The sequence below is a fragment of the Pogona vitticeps genome, chromosome 2 (assembly GCF_051106095.1).
Source record: "Pogona vitticeps strain Pit_001003342236 chromosome 2, PviZW2.1, whole genome shotgun sequence".
NCBI lineage: Eukaryota > Metazoa > Chordata > Lepidosauria > Squamata > Agamidae > Pogona > Pogona vitticeps.
In genome coordinates, this window is record NC_135784.1 from 125,306,236 (window position 1) to 125,327,737 (window position 21,502).

A 21,502-nucleotide genomic window follows, 5' to 3' on the forward strand; every position below is an offset into this window, starting at 1 on the left:
GCCTCTTGAGAGTAGATCCAGGCTATGTAGCCTTGAGCAAGCTGCAATGTCCCAGAGTGCCACCAGAAAAAGGGGATGGCAAACCACTTCTGAGTATTATTTACCTGGAAAACCTGAAGAGTCACCATAAGTCAGAATTGACTTGATGACACATTATTATTGTTGATAATTTTGGTTAAATATGTGTTCTCAGGACATAGGCAAAGTTAGGAGATATCAGGTTGCATAGACACTATAACACTGAGAGAGTAAAATACCAAGTTAGTCTATTAACATACAGTGGTGCCCCGCATAGCGAGGTTAATCCGTTCAGGATTAACCCTTGCTATGTGAAAACATCGCTGAACGGAATGGGGAAAGTTCCAATAGGCTCCAAAACTCACCGTTCAGCGAAGTTTTCCTATGGCCGGCAGCCATTTTCGCGCCCTCCCCTCGCTTACTGAGGGCGCGAAAACGCTGCGCGCGGCCATTTCAGGGCTTCCGGCGGCCATTTTGGAGCCACCGAACAGTTGATCTGTGGGGCGCAAAGCGAAAGTTGAGCGAACCGCTTACCGATCATCGCAAAGTGATTTTCGGCCATAGGGGCCATCGGTATGCGATTGCATTTGCGATCGCTAAAACCCCCTTGCTATGCGGATTCGTCGTTCTACAGTGCGCTCGTTAAGCAAGGCACCACTGTATACAGAAAGAATAGACATTCAGCCGGCATCGTAACATAACATGATACAATACATAGCATAGAAAAAAGCGATCTGACTTAACAGCAGATAAAATGTCCCCTTTACACATGAGTTATATACATTCTTGGGACCAATCAGAAAATACATTACTTCATTTTCTACTTACGTAAGGTTACATAATGTACAACAGCTGTACAACATCAAGTCTTAAACCTTAATACCCACACCTGAACACATTCAGTACATGACTCAGGTACAGTAAAATCAGCCATTTTACTTTCAACATCTTACGATACAACATTTATATTTAATACATTTTGAGATCAAAATCTCAACAATTATTATATCGGGTTTGACAGCCTCTATCAACCTGCGGCCCTCTAGATATACTGCACTAAAACTTCCTACTGTACTACAACTTCCATAATCCTCCAGTCACCTACCCTGTTTCCCTGAAAATAAGACCTAACCTGAAAATAAGTCCTAGTAGGATTTTTCAGGATGCTCATAATATAAGCCTTGTCCCCCAAAATAAGCCCTATTTAAGTGAAACCCCGCCCTCCACTCTTGTGCAGCAACCAGAAGATGACATGATTGTATTTGAATAGATGTAGATTGACATCCCCTGAAAATAATCCCTAATGCATTTTTGAAGCAATAATTAATATAAGACCCTGTCTTATTTTTGGGGAAACATGGTAGGAGTTGGAGCTGAACACACTTGAAGGCCCTGAGAGGATGAGATATAGTCACGATGCTGATAGTTTCATCCTATGGAATCCCTGCAGATTTTAGCCCTCTTTAATTATTGTGTAATCTGGAATAATCAACATGGTTGCAAAGCAACAATCGTTCCCTTGTTGCTTTGTTCACATAAACAGCAACAAGTCTGAAGAAGAGAAGTTCCTTCTCATATGTAAGCTCTACATGTGAGCAAAAACTTTGGAAGATGAGGGTTCTTGGTCAAATGTGGTGCCTACGAACAGTAAAAGGGATCCTTATCCTCTTCAAGACATGTCACTGCTTGCATGATCAAGGTGGTGAGAGAGGGGTCAGGCTTAGGTTCCCTCCTGTAACAACATTGATGATTCCAGGATGATTGAATAGAGCTACAGTCACATCAGGGATAATGTTTACAAGTGGGGGGGAAACAGACCAGCACATTAGAGAACCTGGACTGGCTGGATTTTTCTCCTCCATTTAACAACATGTAGAGGTGTTGCCTCAGAAAGGAAATGGAGTATATGAGGCCTTGTGAAGGTGGAGAACAAGAGTTTGGGTCTATAAATTACAGCGATCTCTTCAGCCTCAGGTTTTGCTTATTCTCAGCTGCTGTCTGAACCTTTCACTAATGCTGTTTTGGTGCAGCGGGAATTAGGAGAAAGAAAATAAATAACAGTCTGTGTGACCTTGAAGAATCTCATGTCAACACCATTGCACATGAATGGAAGTGTGAAATGGGTCTGTTTAAAGATCATGCAAAGAGATACCTTGTTTCTCTGTGAATCTCAACAAGTTCTGGAGGCCTTAGTATAGAATACTGTATTGTGTTTTCCTTAGATGGCAATCCCATCACCAAAACTTCCTCTGATTCCTCAATGAGCAAAGCAACGTTTTGGTAACAGTTGTGCAAGAACTGTGATCTGTCTGGAACACCATTCATAACCTGTTTGTTCCTGTGTTTTTATTCTACCCTTTCTTCAAGGAACGCAGAATAGATAATGTACCCTGTGAGGCTAGGTTAGGGTCATATACGTAAAAGACTTTTTCTGAGGTCACTGAAGGAACTTTGTAGTGGAGCTGGGATTTGAGCCCATAGTTTCCAGGTTAAAATCACAACTCTCCAGCCACTGTGTTTGTGGTTGGTTGAATTTGACAAGGTTTCTTTGTCTCAATTCTCTGATTCCAAGCTCTTTTTTCTTTTCTCACATTGAGTGGGTTGTCCATTTGTCTATTTCTTCTCTTACCAAAATGCACATCTCACCAAAACCACACAGTTTTATTTTGTCTTCCTCCTCTGCCCAACTAGGCCAGAAATTACCTCAATGCAGAAGATCTGCTTAAAGGGGAAACAGAAGAAAGTCTGAGCAAAGTACAGAAAACGTTTGATATTTTCAACTACTTCAAGAAGACTTTTGAAGAAAGAAGAGAGAATATTAGTACTTATTTTCAGTCAGGTCAAGAAACAAAAGAGTGGGATTTTCCCTCCATAATGGTTTTTGCACAACTGGATAGCTTTCTAGAAAGGCTTAATGTTATAGATGTAAGTATTCAGATATGAAATATGACAAATAATAATCTTTGCAGACAACACTATATTTATATTCTAGACAATATGTGTTAAAATCAATGTAATGTATAGCAGAATATTAGACACTAGTCCATAGATTTTAAATAGATGCCTTCCTTTAGAACTGTAATCTAGACTGCTTTGTCCAAGTGGATGTACTTTAATGCTAAACTAGATATGTCTTCTTGCAAAAAATGAGAAACCAAAACTCTGCAACAGAGTGGAATGTGTCATTTCTGCTGGTGCAATTCTACTAGTGTGCTGTATAGACTGATAAGAGTTAGCACAATTGTATGTGATTCACAGAAATGTGATACACTGTATAACTGCAGCTGGAGGGATACTGGTGGAAAAGTGCAGTCTTGACAAGTGGGGCAGTTTGGCGTATTCTCGCTCTGTTTTGTTTTGCAAAGGCCAAGGAAAGAATCCCTACTCTAGATTTCCTCAGTTTATAAAATTCTTTGTATACGTTTTCAACAGTAATTGATTTTTCTGTTGCCAAGTTTTTTTCTTAGCTTGGTTGTAGCCACCACGGCGTTGGATTTGACAAGTGAGTTCATATTGAGTCAGTTTTTGGATTACTTCAGGAAGAAATATCTCTGTTGTTACGTTTGTGCCAAAATCTAAAGGCGGCAGAAACTTATTAAAAGATGCTGGCACATTCACCAGTTCACCTGAAAAATAGCTTCAATTAGCACTTCTTGGTTTCCCTCTCAAAACACAAATTTTCAGTTGAATGCTAAGTAGTATTGATTGGAGCTTGCTGCCTTTTTATACACCTCTTTAATTAACCTTGAAAAAAATGCAGCAATTAGCAATGCTCTTTTAAAGCCACATTGTTATTTTCCAAAAAGTCATGTTAGGAAGTGAGCTAAATTGCTGCATCCTATGCAGTAACTGATCTAATAAGAGGAATGCAAACAGTGATGTCAGATACAGTTATGTAATGGGCCTTGCATAAAATGCATTGTGATAGTCTAGCCTGCATATTACAAGGGCATAGAGAGCTGTGGCTGAATAGTCTCTCTTCAAGCATTATACCTGACATGGTAGTTTCATTAGAATTCCATTTCGGGCTCTCTGACACACTTGGATGAATAGGCATTCCCTTATAGGTGTGTAACCCTATCTTGAATAGGCTGAATAATACACACTTTCAATGTATAGGCTCTTCATCTTGTTTAGATAGCGTTTAGTTCTTTGACTCTCGCTATTGATCCCAGACAGCGTTCTGGCCCACCTGTCCTTCACATTGTTTGCAAGCTTATTCATGTAGCTAGAAAGTACTATTAGCCTTTCAAGGAAGTAAAAGATGGTAGGAATGGAGGAAAGGTTAGTTTTCGCTCTGAACAAACACCACAGTGATTTCAGTAGCAGAGGGTAGAGGCCATTAGAGAGGGAGGGACATGCAAAAATAGACAAATATTGGCCAAATGTTGCCCATGAAGACCATAGCATAGCAACCACTAAGACTAAATCAAAGCATTTCCTTGAAACTCCATATGCTGCTGGGTCAATGGTACTGTAAGATTTTGAAAGGTGCAGATAATTAGTAAAGCTGAACCCTGCTTTCATTCATCAGAGTTATCAATGCTATCTGCATGCCAAAACCAGGCCTGAAAAGAAAGTGAAATCAAATCAGATTATCAGTCTTGGGCAAACTGTTCTGGAGTTACATAGCCATGATCCATCTTGCCCAAGAAGAGTAAATTTTTTCAGGCCATGGAGTTTCCTTAGGGTGGTTTTCAAAGTGGCCAAGAATAATTTTTTTCTAGGAAGAGGGCATTGACAACTTGCACTAACCAGCCAGTATACTCAGTGTGGTATAGTGAATAGACTGACAGACTAGGGCTCAGGAGGCTTGGGTTCAAATCCCCACTCAGCCATGGAAACTCAGTAGGGGAATACGTAGAACTGGTAAAACCACCCTTTAAATATCTCACTTATCTTAAAAGCTCCATTAAGGTTGCTAAAATTGGTTCTGACTTGATGGCACCCACTGTAAGAAACAAACAATCCAACCAGTTAATTCATGCATATGTAGAAAGCCAAACAGAAATCCTTAATTTTACAGCTACCAATATGTGTAAGCATTTCTTCACAGAACTGAAAATCCCGCAGAGTGTGCACAGGTGATGTGTTACAGATATGCTAACACAAAACACATATGATGGGAGTAGAATAATGGTTGCAGAACTTGAACCCAAGAGGAAAAGGGGAAGACCCAATATGAGATGTATAGAAGAAAGACACAGCCTTGAGTTTGCAAGAGCTGGGGAAGGTTGTTAACTACAGGATCTATTGACTTGGTGGGACATAAGGGCAAGTGGAATTCGTTCAGTTATTCCTTTGATACTATGTTAAAAGTTGTTGTTTTTTCCTTTTGTTTTTTAGTTGGGTATTTTCTTGCTTTCTATGTGAAATAAGAGCCTATGGAACTAGATTGCAGAGTGGTGTGAAGTGTAGTTAATAGAAAAAAGAAAAGGTTTTGGAAAATTTCTGTCCCATATTCTCATTTTTGTGTATTGGGTTCATTGTGGTTCAGATCTTCACTGTTCTGAATGTAGAACTAGGGGCCACAGTTTTGATCTAAAATGAGTGAATCAGTAAATCGGAAACAGATAAGGTTATGCCCGTGCTTTGCAGCTTCTGTTACAATATTTTAAAAAAACCTCTTAATCTGTTTTGTGGGAGGGATTACAAAATTAGGAAAGGCAATTAACATGATGTAGCTGGAGTTGACATAAAAACCTGAAAAAGAAAAAAAAAGATTATAGCTCTATGTACTGTGATTAAAATAAGAACAGACAGACAGACAGACAGACAGACAGACAGACAGACAGACAGACAGACAGATAGATAGATAGATAGATAGATAGATAGATAGATAGATAGATAGATAGATAGATAGATAGATAGATAGATAGATAGTATATGAAGAAAGGAAAGGCCATACCTAGTCCAACTGTTGGGAAACAGTTACCTAAACTTTGGATATGAACTCTGTGTTATGCACCTGAAAAAGTGGACTAGAGGTCATGAATGCTCTGGCAAATAAATCTTTGTCCAGGCATAACAAAACTTTTGAGGATTTCTCCATCTCTAACGGACTGATACTGTTGGTTTCACTTTTGGAAATAACTGTGAGTTGCTGCTCTCTCTAGGATCTTCTGATGACCTCTTTGGACATAGAGAAGCTGGAAAAATTGGAATTTGGTGGCTTACAAGGGAAATCTCTGAGTCAGCAGGTTCTGAGCATGCATGAAGAATTCCAAGAGATATATAAATTATTTTCAGATCGTACATATGATTGCCTGGATGTAGCCAACATGGTAGGTGTCTCAAGACTCCAGGAGACCTAGTCCCATGTTCACAATACATGTTTCTGTTAATATGGAGTTTTAGAATCTTAACACTGAGGGGGGTCTGGTGCTCAGACAAAGTTGTTTCAAAGACCTGCTGAATTAGCGCTATGACACTGATTTACATGGTTGTTCCCTTGGTTCTTTTAGGAGTTTGAAGATGATGTGTATAACTTTAAGGGGAAAATAGAAGATATGGATCGAAGGCTGGGGGCCATATTTATCCAGGCTTTTGATGATGCAGCAAGTGTGGAACATGCATTTAAGGTTTGTTGTGCTACAACTGTACATTGTGTACCAAATGTATCATACTTATCTTTACATGCAGTTTTTCTCTTTTAGAAATGATCTGAAAAGTGCCTGTTTATTTGTGCTTCAGCAGAATGTAATGAAGTATTAAGGATCAAATTAAAACTAGATACTTTGTTCACCTTTAAAAGTTCATAGCATGTTTCTCCCCAAGTTCCTTGGATCTGGTGTTCATCTTTGTCACAAAACAAATCAAGCTATTTTGTAAGATGCAACACTGAGAAAAGCTCTTGTTACGAAAAACAGATTGTCTTTTACTATTGGGAGTGAGCTCTGCTTTAATATGTGAGCTGAGCATTTTGTCTAGTTTGACCCTTACAGAGTTGTGTATCATATGACTGAACTTTTGAGTTGGACGTAGGCTTTCATGGCTATATTCTGCATAAGATCAAATTTCAGTGCAGGGTTTAGAGACGAGTTACTACTAAAATAAATCAAAAATACTAAACAAACAAAGCCCAATCCTATGAAAAATGCATCTGATGGAAGAAATTGTGTGGATTTCCTGTATAAGCATTGTCCATAAGTTATGGCTTTTGAAGATGTTTACAGCTGATGATTGATACATTACATGAACTTTGATATATGATGTCCTACTATATCTATAATCAGCATGAATTTCATGCAGCTGATCTATATGTTCTTGTAACTTATGCTAGGGGATTTATAACATGACAAGTGTCCCCTTCACAGTCTTTAGTAAAATAGGAAAATGGACATTTAGATTTTCTCCTTGTGGAACCGGGTGTCCTGAAAGGAGGAGAACTTGTCAAAAATCTACCAGAAAATGTTAGCCCAGGAGACAACTCAAGATGTGCACAAAGGTGGCTGTTTTCTCTCCAGAGCTGCTTCTCAAAGAAAGAGAGAGACATTTGATTTGGGGTTCTGACACTACATTTTTGACTATCTTGTCTTAGAAATTATGGTTAAGTGGAGTGTTGTGCTAGTTTTAGCTGATGAAGAAAATTCCACATAGCTTGAAATTTCAGATTTCTACATTGCAGTGAATACCATTTTTCTTCTTGCATTCATGTTATTTCACCAGCAAAGGCACTAAAAGATATGATTAGTTATTGAGTATAAGGGCTGGGGGTGGAATAGTTTGAAAAAGAAGAACAATTATCTAAATATTTAGTTGGGAAAAGGAAGCAAGTTTTTACAATAATTTATCAAAGGATGCATTCACTGCCAACAATACTGGACATCCTACCTCTTGTCCCTAAATATGGGGAAGTTAGTGCGATGCTGTCTTTTTTTAAAAAGCCCTAGAACAATAGTATTTATTGAACGAAATTCTGTTCGCTGCTGCATAACATAAAATTACACCAGTGTAATTGTGCTGGGCATTACACCTGATAACAAGTTACACAATTCAACCAATTGTATAATGCACTAGCCAAAGTGCTTCATGGATAGCACTTATACTTTGATGCTGTCATAATGATAATAAATGCAACATTGAGTGCACCCATATGCAACAGGGATTTGCCCATTGAGTTGTTGACTGTTACAACCCAAGTGTTTCTAAATTAATTAGATAAATTTCTCAATAGGTGTAATAAAAGGAAGTATGTCGTTAATGTTCCTATTTCTTTTTGTGTGACAGCTGATAGATATATTTGGGAGTCTCTTGGAACGGCCATTGATAGCAGCAGATGCGTGTGCTAAATATCATCTTCTCATTACAATGTTTGATAAAGACCTGGATGATGCTAAACTGATCTATCTGAAACATATACAGGATGAAGTGGAACTAGGTACATGTTTGTAATAATTACCATTAGGTGTTATCAATTTGAATCTGACTCATAAAATTCTTGGAAATTATTCACTAGTCCCTTCTTTTGCGGGTGCGCTGGAATCAAGCTTGCCCAAGGCCTCATAGGCTGGCTTTTCTTTTGGGACGCACCTTGAGGAATGAAGCTTCTACCCTGTTTCCCGAAAAATGAGACCTAATCTGAAAATAAGCCCTAGTATGATTTTTCAGGATGCTCGTAATATAAGCCCTACCCCAAAAATAAGGCCTAGTTAAATGAAGCCCCACCCTCCACCATTGTGTAGCAACCAGAAGAAGATGGCAGGACTGTATTTGAATACATGCAGATTGTTGTACATGGAAAAAAAGTAAACATCCACTGAAAATAAGCCCTAATGCGTTTTTTTTGGACCAAAAATTAATATAAGACCCAGTCTATTTTCGGGGAAACATGGTAACCACTGGCTCTGTGGGCAAGTGCTCCAGTTAATTGAGATGTCTAGCCAGTCAGCACATGTTAGTCATTTCAACATGTTTTAATTTCCAAATTTAATAAAATACATGCAAAAAGTGAGGAGATGTAAGATGTTTTTAAGCTGTTAGGATTTTTTTTTGCAAAGGTTGTAACTAATATTATAATATATTATATAATATATAATATTATATATCTTAGACTGGAGAACATGTTAAAAAACCCACACAAACTGTGTAGTTTGTGGTTTTCTAAGATGTTCTCCAGTCTAAGATATATAGTATTATATAATATATACACACACCTCAAGGTGTATTGTCTATTACTGGATTTTGGAAGTGTGCTCCTTTGTGGTTTTAGAATGCAAGCCCCAGAATTTTCCAATAATTCTTCAAGCAGAAGTTTGGAATCTAGAGGTCTGCAGCTCACAAATACAAATCTGCAGACCTCTGGATTTTGCCCCATACCCTGAGAAGGGCTTTTGGCTTATTTGCCTCTGATGCTGCTGTGCTTCCTTCTGTTATTAACTTTTTCTTTCTCTCTTTTTTTAAAAGAACGCTGCTGTGATGCTTCCTGGAAGTTGTTGTTCTTCAGAAGGTGCCCTCTACAGAGTGTAGTGTACAGAAAGACTGTACAGGACAGCAGGGGTGATTGACTGACCATCAGGGGCCGGGACCTTCTGGGCATGGAGGACACTGGGAGTCACAGTCTTGCTTGCCTGTCAAGCTCTATGGGGAAGACCTCCTGAAGAGTTACAATTCCCAGGAAGCACCACAGAATCTTTTTCTTCTTCTTTTCTTTTAAATTCACAACAGGAGATAATGTGGCAACATCGGAGGTAAATAAATGGAAGGCCTTTCCCTTTAGAGATCTCCAGATTGATGCTTGTGGGCTGCATTCAGAATTCTGCATAGAAAATTCTTTGAGAATTCTGGGACAACGTGAAAGAGCACATCTTTATTGGATTGCAAGAATCACTTCTTTTGTGACATGGATTTTAATAGGCTAAAGTCTATTTCTAACAAACAATTTTTAAACTAAGACAATAGAAACCTTCTACATGTTGTTTGAAAAAACTGTCCCAGAGCATTATTGTTATTCAAGATAAGATCAAATGATAGTTTGCATGTACGAGAGTTGAACTAGATGTGATGCCATTCATGCAATTAGCAATTGTGAAAATAGCATTTAATTGGTACATTTTAGATGTACGGAGCCTGTTTGAGTTTAGGATTTTGACAGGAGTACTTAGAGGGACTGGGAAGGATTACAAAGAGGTGGACAAATCTGTCAGTTTCTTTTTCGCTCCTATCTGTTTTCTCTCTCTTTCCACTGAACTGGTGGAGAAGTGTTTACATTTTTTAAGTTCTTACTAAAAACAAACCGGAGATATAGAGGAGGTAAGAATTTCAGGACAACTGGAAAAAGGGACCAACTAGTGACATGAGACAGTCTTTCACATGTGATTATGTGGGAGCAGGCCAACAGATGTCTAGGCACCTGGGTGAGAAATGGGAGTGTATGAATCCATCTTGCTCTTGTATAAGCCTTCTTGGTGTGCTAGGCTTGGCAAGAAAGGTGTTAAGTTCATGCCTAAGTCTGGCATGGCTCTTCTTTGCCTTGCCAAATCAGCTTGTCCCACACTCCAAGATGATCATCCCTCAGAGTCCAGAGGATGTGATCTTTACCATCCCTATATCTTTTTCTCCTTGTTTCTTTCTTTGTGTGGAGGATGTGCTGGGCTGGGCTGGGTTTAGGGAAATGTCTTTCCCATTGTCCTTGCCTGTTTTGGGCTTCTTTCTTTCCCCTAGACAGCACCTTAAAAAGCAGAGACATTACTTTGCCAACAAAGGTCTGCATAGTCAAAGTTATGGTTTTTCCAGTAGTGATGTATGGAAGTGAGAGCTGGACCATAAAGAAGGCTGACTGCCAAAGAATGGATGCTTTTGAATTGTGGTGCTGGAGGAGACTCTTGAAAGTCCCCTGGACTGCAAGGAGAACAAACCTATCCATTTTGAAGGAAATCAACCCTGAGTGCTCACTGGAAGGACAGATCCTGAACCTGAGGCTCCAATACTTTGGTTATCTCATGAGAAGAGAAGACTCCCTGGAAAAGACTCTGATTTTGGGAAAGTGTGAGGGCAAGATGAGAAGGGGATGACAGAGGACGAGATGGTTGGACAGTGTCACTGAAGCTACCAACATGAATTTGACCCAACTCCGGGAGGAAGTGGAAGACAGGAGGGCCTGGCGTGCTCTGGTCCATGGGATCACGAAGAGCCGGACACAACTTAATGACTAAATAACAACAACAACTTTCCCCTTATGTCTTGTAGCATCCTCTGGACTCCAATTGACTTAGTTCCAAACTTTGTCACCTCCAGCAATATGGAGCAAACATTTTACAGCTCCCTCAAACCTTTCAATACCAACTTGGATCTTAGAACCCTTTCAGCCTTACAAGTTTCCTTTTTTCAGGGTGATGTTTCCCCTAATATTTATGTAGCAAATATATTTCAATATCTGGTTATTTGCTTAATTTAGTTCTTGTTTTCATGTATGCAGCTCTACAGACTTCCTTATTCCCTGATGTAATCATTGCATACAGTTTAATTCTTGCATGCCCAACACAACTCTGTTGTTGAATAGCTGTGTGAATGTGACTTAGTGGGCCCAATCTGCATTAAGGTGCTTTACTAAACTGACTCTGAGTTCTCTGACAGATGTGCAACATGCACTCTGAAAGCATATCACCTAACAATCTAGGTTAAATCACATCCAGCCAACTAACATTCTCAATGCACATGTTTTTTTTAATTGCACTACATAGTCACATTCTATAATATTATTCTCCTACAGACTATAACCCAACATGGCTGTATTTGTATATTTTTAATTGGCAGATTTACATTGTCGCTCTATTGGTGAGTCAGTCTTGATACAATTTTGGCAATGGGCTTGTTTGCAGTTCCTGCCTGAAGTAAAACTTGCTTTTCTTAGGCTATCCACTGGTGCACAAGAATATGCCATTGGTTGCTGGAGGAATTTGTTGGGCTCAAGAACTAAGAGGCAGGATCCAGGTTCCGTTTAGTGACTTTAAACATATCAGCCACCTGTGAGTATCTGTAATCTGCATCTGCCATCACATAAAATTATTTTGTCATTACATTCTGTGACCTTATTGGTCTCCATGTGTTCAATATCACAAGGTCAACTTGAAAGGTATTTCTTTGGGCGACCTAGTGATATCATCTGACAGAGCTTAGAAAAAGTATTCTTTTTTGATACAGCCATCCAGATCTCCGTAGTACACTGGAGGTTTTACAGTGTTCATGTTGCATGCGAACAGCAAACTTTTAGAGCTTGTGCATTCAGATAGGAGAACAGTCTTACCTTGCAAAGGTAGGGCTATGTTACCATCAACTGCATGTTGAGCATCTTGCGCTGCTGAAGGCTGCAAGTGGAAGAAGCATATAAAAATGACCAAAGGGAAACACACTATGTCTGTATACACAAAGTGTACAAAATACACTGTGAGTATTCTGTATGGAATACACTCATAAAATACATCAGACTGTGCCTACACTTTGGAGCTTTATTGCTTTGAATTGAGTTTCAGCTGGGTTCATTCAAAGCATTTAAATCATTGTTGCAGTCCAGACACATATGTTTAATTACTCTGGTTAGTATTGGGGCAAGAATATACACCACACCTCAGATCACTCACTGCAGTTATCACTGGGGCCACAAACGACCTTCCCTCCTCTGTTGTTGATATGCCCTCTTCCCTGTCTTTCCTTGCTCTTTCTTTCACCTTCTGCTGTCAGCCATTGAGGCTAGAAACACCTATGCTGATGTGGGATAATTACTTCCAATTCTCCATGAGGCACTCATAGATTGTTTTCTGTTAAGAGATGGGGATGAACTGCCAAAATAGTGGTTCATCTTGGTTTGTGGATCATCAAGTGATCCGATGAACCACGAATCGGTTTGTTGGGTCTTTTTTTCACTGCCCCCCCGCCTCAACAGCCTGCCCTCACCCTCTTCTCACTGGCATGTTGCTTCCCTACCTTGTTCTGCTGCCTCCTCCTGGTCCACCTATCTCTGTTGCCACCTCCACCAGAATGGAAACTAGGCTGTTTCCATTCTAGCAGCCTAGCTTCTGTTCCATTGCAAACAGGGTGGTGGTGGTGTTTCCCTTTGGTCAGGCTTCCCTATGCCCACACAGATCCCATGCGGGCATAGGCAGACAGTGGAAGCCTGACCAAAGGGAATCCCCTCCCATTTGCAATGACAGTTGGGGGGGGGAGATATAAAAGGTATATATTTATCCCTTTGTATTCATGGGGGTCTCCAGAGCTCATGAATAGGAAGAAATGTATATTGACTCAACAATATTCAATGAATATCACAATTCATTTTTATATTCGTCCCCATGTATACATCTAGTTTTATTCTCTGAGATTAAAAAAATTGAGCAAGTGCTCTAGCAACCTGTCAGCCTCTCACAACCACAGAAAGTTTTCTCAGACTTTTGTTCCTCACCAGTCTGTAATGGAAACCTAACCATTATTTCCCTTTTAAAAAAATATAATGCAGTTACATTAAGTAATCAAATAATGTATTTTTTTCGTATATAAGACACCCCATGTATAAGACACCCCCACTTTTCTAACCCAAAATTAAGAAATCTAAGTGGGGCTTAGCAAGTGGAGGGGAAAGCAGGGATCAAAGCCCTGCAGGATCACTTTGATCCTTGCTTTTCCCCTCCAGTTATTTTTGTTCTTTCCTCAGCTTACTTCCATGTATAAGATGACCCTCAATTTTTAGCTTAAAGAGTTTGGACAAAAGTATAGTCTTATACACAGAAAAATATGGTAATCAGAGGCAGAAACACAAGAAAGCTAAGAAAGCAGCAAAGTGATTGTGCAGCATAGTGTTAGTGTAATAAAGAAAAGTGTCGTAAATAATAATAACTATTAAGTATTTTTCTGAGATTGTGGGAAGGGAGGAGGAGTGTTCCCAGTACACTAGCATAACACACTGCACTGAAGACAACACCTTCAACACCACCTCAGGCCTGCCATTACTATTTTCCACAGGCACAAATGATTGCTCATGCCAGAAAGCAATGCAAAATGGAATTGCTGCAAAAATGAAACCAAACCCATAAAAAGCAGGTTCTGCTGATAGTGCAAGACAAGAACCAGAAAAAAAAAGCTGGGCTTATTTGCAATTAACTGTATGTTTTGTTGTCAACAGAAAATATGTTGAATTTAATTGTACATAATCCACCACAACATGCATGGTATTTTGTACTGTAGTCAACCCCTAAGTTGAGTGGGAAGCATGGAAGGAGGAAAAATAAAGAAGGTTTCTTTAATTGTTTTGCAGGATAAAAAAATGGTATAAACTGAAATTAATGAGGTACAGCTGTAAAGTGTATATAGATTTCCATGTACTTCAACAATATAATTTAAAGCCTTGTGTGATTAATTTCAATTTATGGGTTTTTCAGGTTGTGAGAAACATTACCTGATATCCTACCCCAGCTGGTGCATATCTGAGCTCAAATTAGATAATGAATATTTTAAATAGATGAGCTTCCTTGACAGGGGCAGGACTTGATAATCCATAGAGTCCCTTCCAGCTCTGTAATTCTAAGATGATGATGATAATATAAGTACATTAAGTTTATACTTTTTAAAAAAGATTTATACTGACTTCAGACATTAGAACAAAAGGGAGAGGCAATTAATGAACCAGAATACTGCTGCTTTGGACCTCAGTATGTTACAGGAAGACGGAGAGATGTAGAAAGGTCAGGTCCAAGGCAAACATGACTAGATTCATTCCCCTTGTTGACAATTCATGAAAGAAAATGTTTGTGAACATAAACAGTGTGAAAAACCTCATGTATAGTTTGGCTCTCAGACAGATACTTGTTTGACAGAACAGTTTATAGTTGTGCCTTTCAGTCTAGAGAAGCACAGTGTACGGTTAAAAACAAGAGGGTATGTTTAAAATCTTGGCATAAGTATAATATCTATCAGTAAATAATGACATTTATTTTGTTGTGTCCTAGTGACAGTTGCCTGGATTCTCCTGAAGGCAAAATCATGGTGCAAAAATATGAAGATCTCATGCAGTTGATAGAAAAGTAAGTCTGGTTCCTTAGGACTGGGATCCCCAATGCAGCACTCTCACGTACCCATGTATTCATGGGTCTGTGCTTAGGTCCCCCCCCCAAAAAAAACTCTTTACTTTTCTCTTTGCATTCAAAGGGAAGCAATTGTCCTGGAGGAGAACAGAAGTTCACCTCACATAACCCATTCTGTTGCCTCTTGGGCTCTTGGTGGGTGGTGGGCTTCTGCTCCTTGGCCAGCCATGTATATTTTTTTGCATTTGGCAGCTTTCCTCTCCTATTTGAGTAACAGAGACATGTTACATCTTGGGAGTGGGGTGGGAATTTCATTCCTATAGATTTAAACATTGGAAGGGGAATTCCACTCCTGCCAAGGACTCTCTAAGCATCATATGTCCGTACCCTCAAGTAAAAGGGAGTGGTTCTTAATTCACAAGAATAACGAGAGTGTGAACCTACTTTTTAAAATGGCTGGTGGGGACTTTGACACTCTCACCTAGGACGTTGTCCATATGCTTTGTATCAGAACACCTCTCACAATTCAAGTGGATAAATTCTCCATTCATTTAAAAGCGGATTGAAAGGGAGTGGAGAGAGCCCTGCACTGCTGAAAAATGGCTGGGACATCATGGTCCATGGTGGTGGGGATGAATCTTCTTGTCCATCTTTTTCTGGCCATACAGCATCTGCTTGTCCAGCAGTTTCTCCGTGCAATACAGCTTTCTGTGTTTTATGTATTCACGAAGGCTTTCATGGCCGGGATCTAATGGTTGTTGTGGGTTTTTCGGGCTGTTTGGCCATGTTCTGAAGGTTGTTCTTCCTAACCTTTCACCAGTCTCTGTGGCTGGCATCTTCAGAGGACTGGGTTTTCCTTCTTTTGTCTCTCTGTCCCCTTCTTAGTGTTTCTTTGAAAAAGTTAAGAGTTTTTGACCATGAGTAGTCTGTTTCTGGAAAGCAGTTTCCATGATTTTGAACATGGACATCAAAAGCTATTTTTTTTGTATTAAGCTATTCCTAGAAAGAAGGCTGCAATGTGTTTGTTCTTTATGTACAGTATGTGTCTGTCTACAAATTAAACAGCTTTGCTGAAAGTGTTGGGATTTTTGGCCACCTGTTTTTGAGGGTTATCAGGCCTCTTTCTGTATCTTCTTCAAGCAGTGAAGTGCCCACCAGGGACTCACAGCTTGTCGGGAGCTGCTCATGGTTATTGGATAGCGTGAAGGAGAGTCTGACCTGAGTTCTGCCAGACAAATGGAAAGCGTTATTTGTGGGCAGCATCAGTTGCGGGCTACTCAGATATTTTCATGAAACTGCTCCCATGAAAAACTGACCAAATGGAGCAACACCAGTGTGGTTGAAGCTCCCAGATACAGAGACATAGCTGCATCAACATAGCAAAATATTGCCGCAGTGAGACTCTGGCCTGAATAGTCCCTGGCAAAATTCACAGGCTGTGAATCAGGCACCTAGTTGTCCATTGTGAGGCCTAGTGCAGACCTCATCCCACGTTTATTACGTGAGAGCAAAGTTGCTGAAAGTGGCTTGAGCAGCTCCCTTTGAATCTTCTGGGGTAACTGAGAGCTTGAGGGATTGCCTGTGTTTTTAGGAAGAAGAAATACCTGCTTCTCTGTAGTTAAAAATGATGTTCCATTTGAATGGGGAAAGAACAACAAGAGTTCCATGCTACATTGCTTTGGGAGCCCACTGATTTCTTAAGATCTGCTTCAAACAAATTGAGGCATTTATTAGAAGAGGAGTGTTTTAGACAGTTGTGTAATGGTTTGCAGAGTCTTACATGCTGGTTGTGTTTCCTGAAAGGTATCAAGAGAAGCTTTATAAGGAGTGGTTCCAAACAGTATCTGAAAAATCACAATATAATCTCGCTCAACCACTTATCCAGCGAGACTCAGAGAGCAAACTGATTGCAGTCAATTTTGACCCTCAGGTAAGTTGAAAGAATATCCCCCTTTCCAGGAGGTTTATTCCCTTTTATATCAGCGTAAGCCAATTGAAGATGCTTTCTTGCTAAGTCATGAGTTGCAACAATTGCCATCTATAATATCAAGTTATAGGAAGAAGATGTCTTTGGAGGGCAGAGCTAAGATGCAGCCTTTTAAGTGATTAAAAACTCAGACATTCAATGCAACGTGGAGAAACGTTAGGCTGTAAAAATGTTCAATAAGCATTGCTGGATCACACCAAGGGGCTCTGGTGTTGTGTTTCCATCAGTACACATCCCAATGTCTTGAGGAAGCCCACAAATAGATGTCGAAGCCCAACAACCTTTCCCTACAGTTTTTACCCACCACCTTGTGTTCAGAAGCTTGCTGTCTCTCAACATATGGAATCTCATAATGACTGTGTTTCTTTTATACCTCCATGATTCTCCATTAACTTACTTGTCCCCAACCACAACCTGATTTCATGCCTTAGTGACTCAGATTTACATATGAGTGATCAAAGCTGGTATAGTATGCAAAGGCCTGAAGCAGACATAGATGTCCTCCATGTTGGTAGGCTCTGAAACAGAAAGACAGACTGTGTTTAACATATTTAGTAATGGGGGAGGAATGTCTTCTCTCTTTACCTCCATTCTCTGATTCTGAGGTCTGAGAAATTCTAGACAGGGAAACATGTTTTTTTAAAAAGGAGATTTCAAAGATTTATCTGAATGTGTTCTTTTGTAGCTGGCATCGGTTCTAAGAGAAGTGAGTTACCTTGAAGGAGATCAGATTCAAAATATCCCTGAGACAGCAGCAGAAATCTATTCTTCTAGAGAGTCCTTCCGGAAGCTGGTAGCCAACCTGGAGCTGATGGTCACTTGGTACAACAAGATCTTGCGCACAGTCTTGGAAGTGGAATATCCCCTTGTGCAGAGACAGCTGCAAGAGATTGATGCTCAGCTGAGAGAGGCAGAAGAAACATTAAACTGGAAATCAGAAGGTAAGTTCTGTCTCTGGAATAGGGCCTATGAAAAGAGGCAAAAAGCAGAGCCCACGAAGCAGACAAGGCTAGTTTCCGAGTTTGATATTTTCAGCTTTGGCCACTTTTCTTCCCTTCAAGGAGCTCTGTGCTCTTCTTCTTACTTGTCTTTCCTTTTTAGGGTGAATAAGGGGCTTTCCAAATAATAATTTAAAAAACCTTTTTCCTCCTGTTCACCCCTAGTCATTTTATTTGCAACAAAATCAGCCAATGGTTATGGGGTTACCTTTGTCCTAACACAATGGAGAGAAACAGTGTACTATATTGTTATGGGATGGAGGGGAGGACTTGCCTTGCTTTATCATAGTTCAAATACTGCAGGCAACACACACTAGGTACCTTTGCAAAACCACAGTGCACTCATGCAACACCTGTGCAAGGATTAGGAGGAGTAGTTCACACCTAGTTTCCCCGCAGTGGATATGCTCATAGTTGGAGTGCCATCTGGACTGTTTTTATCCATTTAAATTTTTTTACTGTGCCTTTCTCCTTGAAAAGTGCGAAGGAGGCTCATATCAATACTGTATAGAAAAATGAAAAAACAGTAAGTGTACAAATATTTAAAAAGAATTAAATAAGTATCATATTAAAAATAAAATCAATACTAAAACATGTTTAAAAAGCAGCAGAGCACAAAACCCCTCTCGGACTGCCAGTCACTAAGGAAAAGCCTGTTTGAAGCCTGCCTGTGGATGGAGAGCAAAGATGAGGCCAGCCTGGCCTCCTGTGGGAGTGAGTTCCACCTGATGATCTTAATACCCAGGCAGGCTCATACAGGGAGAAGCAATCTTTTTAGATAGCTTGGACCCAAGACATTTGGGGCTTTATTGGTTAAAACCAACCCTTTGAATTGTGTCCAGAAATGGATTGGAAGCCAGTGGAGCTGCTGTAACAGGGGAGTGATAAGTTCCCTTCAAACAGATCCAATTAACAATCTGGCTGCGGCATGTTGGACCCTCTGAAATTTCCTGACACTTTCCAGAGGCAGCCTCACATAGAGTAATCCAGATGAGATGTAATTAGGGTATGTGTCACCATGGCCAAATCAGAGCTCTCAAGAAAGAGGCACAGCTAGGGCACTAGTTTTAACTATGCATAGGTACTCCTGGCCACAGCTGAAACCTGGGCTTAGAGATGAATCCAGGGGCACCACCAAGCTGCACACCTCTGTTTCCAGAGGCAGTGTAACCCCATCCAGCACCGGCTGCAACCCTATTCCTTGATCTGCCTTTCAGTTGACCAGGAGCACCTCTGCCTTGTCTGGATTAAGTTTCAGTTTATTTGCCATCATCCAATTCATTACTGACACCAGGCACTGATCTAGAGCTGAAACAGCTTCCTCAGATTTAAATGGAAAGAAAAGATAGTTTTGGGTGTCGTCTGCATATTGGTGACATCAGTGGATTGTACAGTATATCACAGAAGTGAGTACACCCCCTCGCGTTTCGAAAATATTTTAGTATATCTTTTCATGTGACAACACTGAAGAAATGACACTTGGCTACAATGTAAAGCAGTGAGTATACAGGTTGTATAACAGTGTAAATGTGCTGTCCCTTCAAAATAACACAATACACAGCCATTGATGTCTAAGCCACTGACAACAAAAGTGAGTACACCCCTACAATGCACAAATTGGGCACAAAGTGTCAATATTTTGTGTGGCCACCATTGTTTTCCGGAACTGCCTTAACCCTCTTGGGCATAGAGTTCACCAGAGCTTCTCAGGTTGCCACTGGAGTCCTCTTCCACTCCTCCATGACAATATCACAGAGCTAGTGGATGTTAGAGACCATGCACACCTCCACTTTCCGTTTCAGGATGCCCACAGATGCTCAATAGGGTTTAGGTCTGGAGACATGCTTGGCCAGTCCATCACCTTTACCCTCAGCTTTGTTAGCAAGACAGTGGTCGTTTTGGAGGTGTATTTGGGGTTGTTGTGTTGTAATACTGCCCTTTGGCCCAGTCTCCAAAGGGAGGGGATCATGCTCTGCTTCAGTATGTCACAGTACACATTGGCATTCATGGTTCCCTCAATGAACTGTAGCTCCCCAGGGTTGGCAGCACTCATGCAGCCCCAGAGCATGACACTCACACCACCATGCTTGACTGTAGGCATGACACACTTATCTTTGTACTCCTCACCTGGTTGCCACCACACATGCTTGATGCCATCTGAACCAAATGAGTTTATCTTGCTCTCATCAGACCACAGGACATATTTCAAGAAATCCATGTTCTTAGTCTGCTTGTCTGCAGCAAACCGTATGCAGGCTTTATTGTGCATCATCTTTAGAAGAGGCTTCCTTCTGGGACGACAGCCCTGGAGGCCAATTTGATGCAGTGTGAGGCGTCTGGTCTGAGCACTGACAGGCTGACTTCCCACCCCTTCAACCTCTTCAGCAATGCTGGCAGCATTCATACATCTATTTCCCAAAGCCAACTTCTGGATATGATGCTGAGCACGGGCATTCAACTTCTTTGGTTGATCATGGCGAGGCCTGTTCTGAGTGGAACCTGTCCTGTTAAACTGCTGTATGGTCTTGGCCACCGTGCTGCCCCTTAGTTTCAGGGTTTTGGCAATCTTATAGCCTAGGCCATCTTTCTGCAGAGCAACAATTCATTTTTTCAGATCTTAAGATAGTTCGTTACCATCAAGTGCCATGTGGAACTTCCAGTGACCAGTCTGAGAGAGTGAGAGTGAGAACACCTGCTCCCCCTTCACACCTGAGACTTGTGACACTAACGGGTCTCATGACACCAGGGAGGGAAAATGGCTAGTTGGGCCCAATTTGGACATTGTCACTTAGGGGTGTACTCACTTTTGTTGCCAGCGGTTTAGACATTAATGGCTGTGTGTTGCATCATTTCTTCAGTGTTGTCACATGAAAAGATATACTAAAACATTTATGAAATGTGAGGGGGTGTACTACTGTGATATACTGTATATAATAACTCAGGCATCAATGAACTTTTAACATTCTCTAGACTGGGTGTGACTTGTTAAATTCTTCTTGATTTATCCTCCATTTTTTCTGTTGTTGGAAGGTCTTTTGGATCGTGTTTCATCCATGGTTGACAGTGTTCGAGATCTTGAGCAAAATTTCCAGAAAGCCAAAAATAACATTGAGGAAATTCAGAATATCATGAAGTCTTGGGTTTCCCCGGTTTATGAAAGAAAAGATGGGAAAAAGGAATCTTTGCTGTACTTAGATGATCAACATGAGAGACTGAACAAACACTACCAACTCATTACAGATTCTGGGCAGAAGATTCATTTTTTAATCAAGGTAGTAAGTGTATGTTTTGACATAAATGAGTTATAATGAAGCAATTCTACCAGCAGTAACTTATGCTGTTGAAAAATGCTATCTGCAAGTATTTGTCCTCTCCCTCCCTGCAAAAACCTAGCCAAATTTGTGTAATGCCACTGCTTTTTCCTAGATTCATGGCAAAGTCAGGGTAATCTCACATGTAAACATTCACATGGGAAGTACACACCTGAA

The 21,502-nt window shown here is 40.4% G+C and overlaps 1 protein-coding gene across 1 annotated transcript in view; it reads left to right on the forward strand.

Moving 5' to 3' along the window:
* The window catches only part of DNAH9 (dynein axonemal heavy chain 9), a 259,117-nt gene that overhangs the window by 16,108 nt on the left and 221,507 nt on the right, over nucleotides 1-21,502 (forward strand). Inside the window, exons 6-14 of the mRNA XM_072990379.2 lie at nucleotides 2,710-2,943; nucleotides 6,135-6,302; nucleotides 6,483-6,599; nucleotides 8,248-8,398; nucleotides 11,870-11,984; nucleotides 14,955-15,029; nucleotides 16,833-16,959; nucleotides 17,702-17,957; nucleotides 21,045-21,286. Of these exons, the coding sequence (XP_072846480.2) occupies nucleotides 2,710-2,943; nucleotides 6,135-6,302; nucleotides 6,483-6,599; nucleotides 8,248-8,398; nucleotides 11,870-11,984; nucleotides 14,955-15,029; nucleotides 16,833-16,959; nucleotides 17,702-17,957; nucleotides 21,045-21,286 (1,485 nt within the window). The remainder of the gene's footprint in view (nucleotides 1-2,709; nucleotides 2,944-6,134; nucleotides 6,303-6,482; nucleotides 6,600-8,247; nucleotides 8,399-11,869; nucleotides 11,985-14,954; nucleotides 15,030-16,832; nucleotides 16,960-17,701; nucleotides 17,958-21,044; nucleotides 21,287-21,502) is intronic.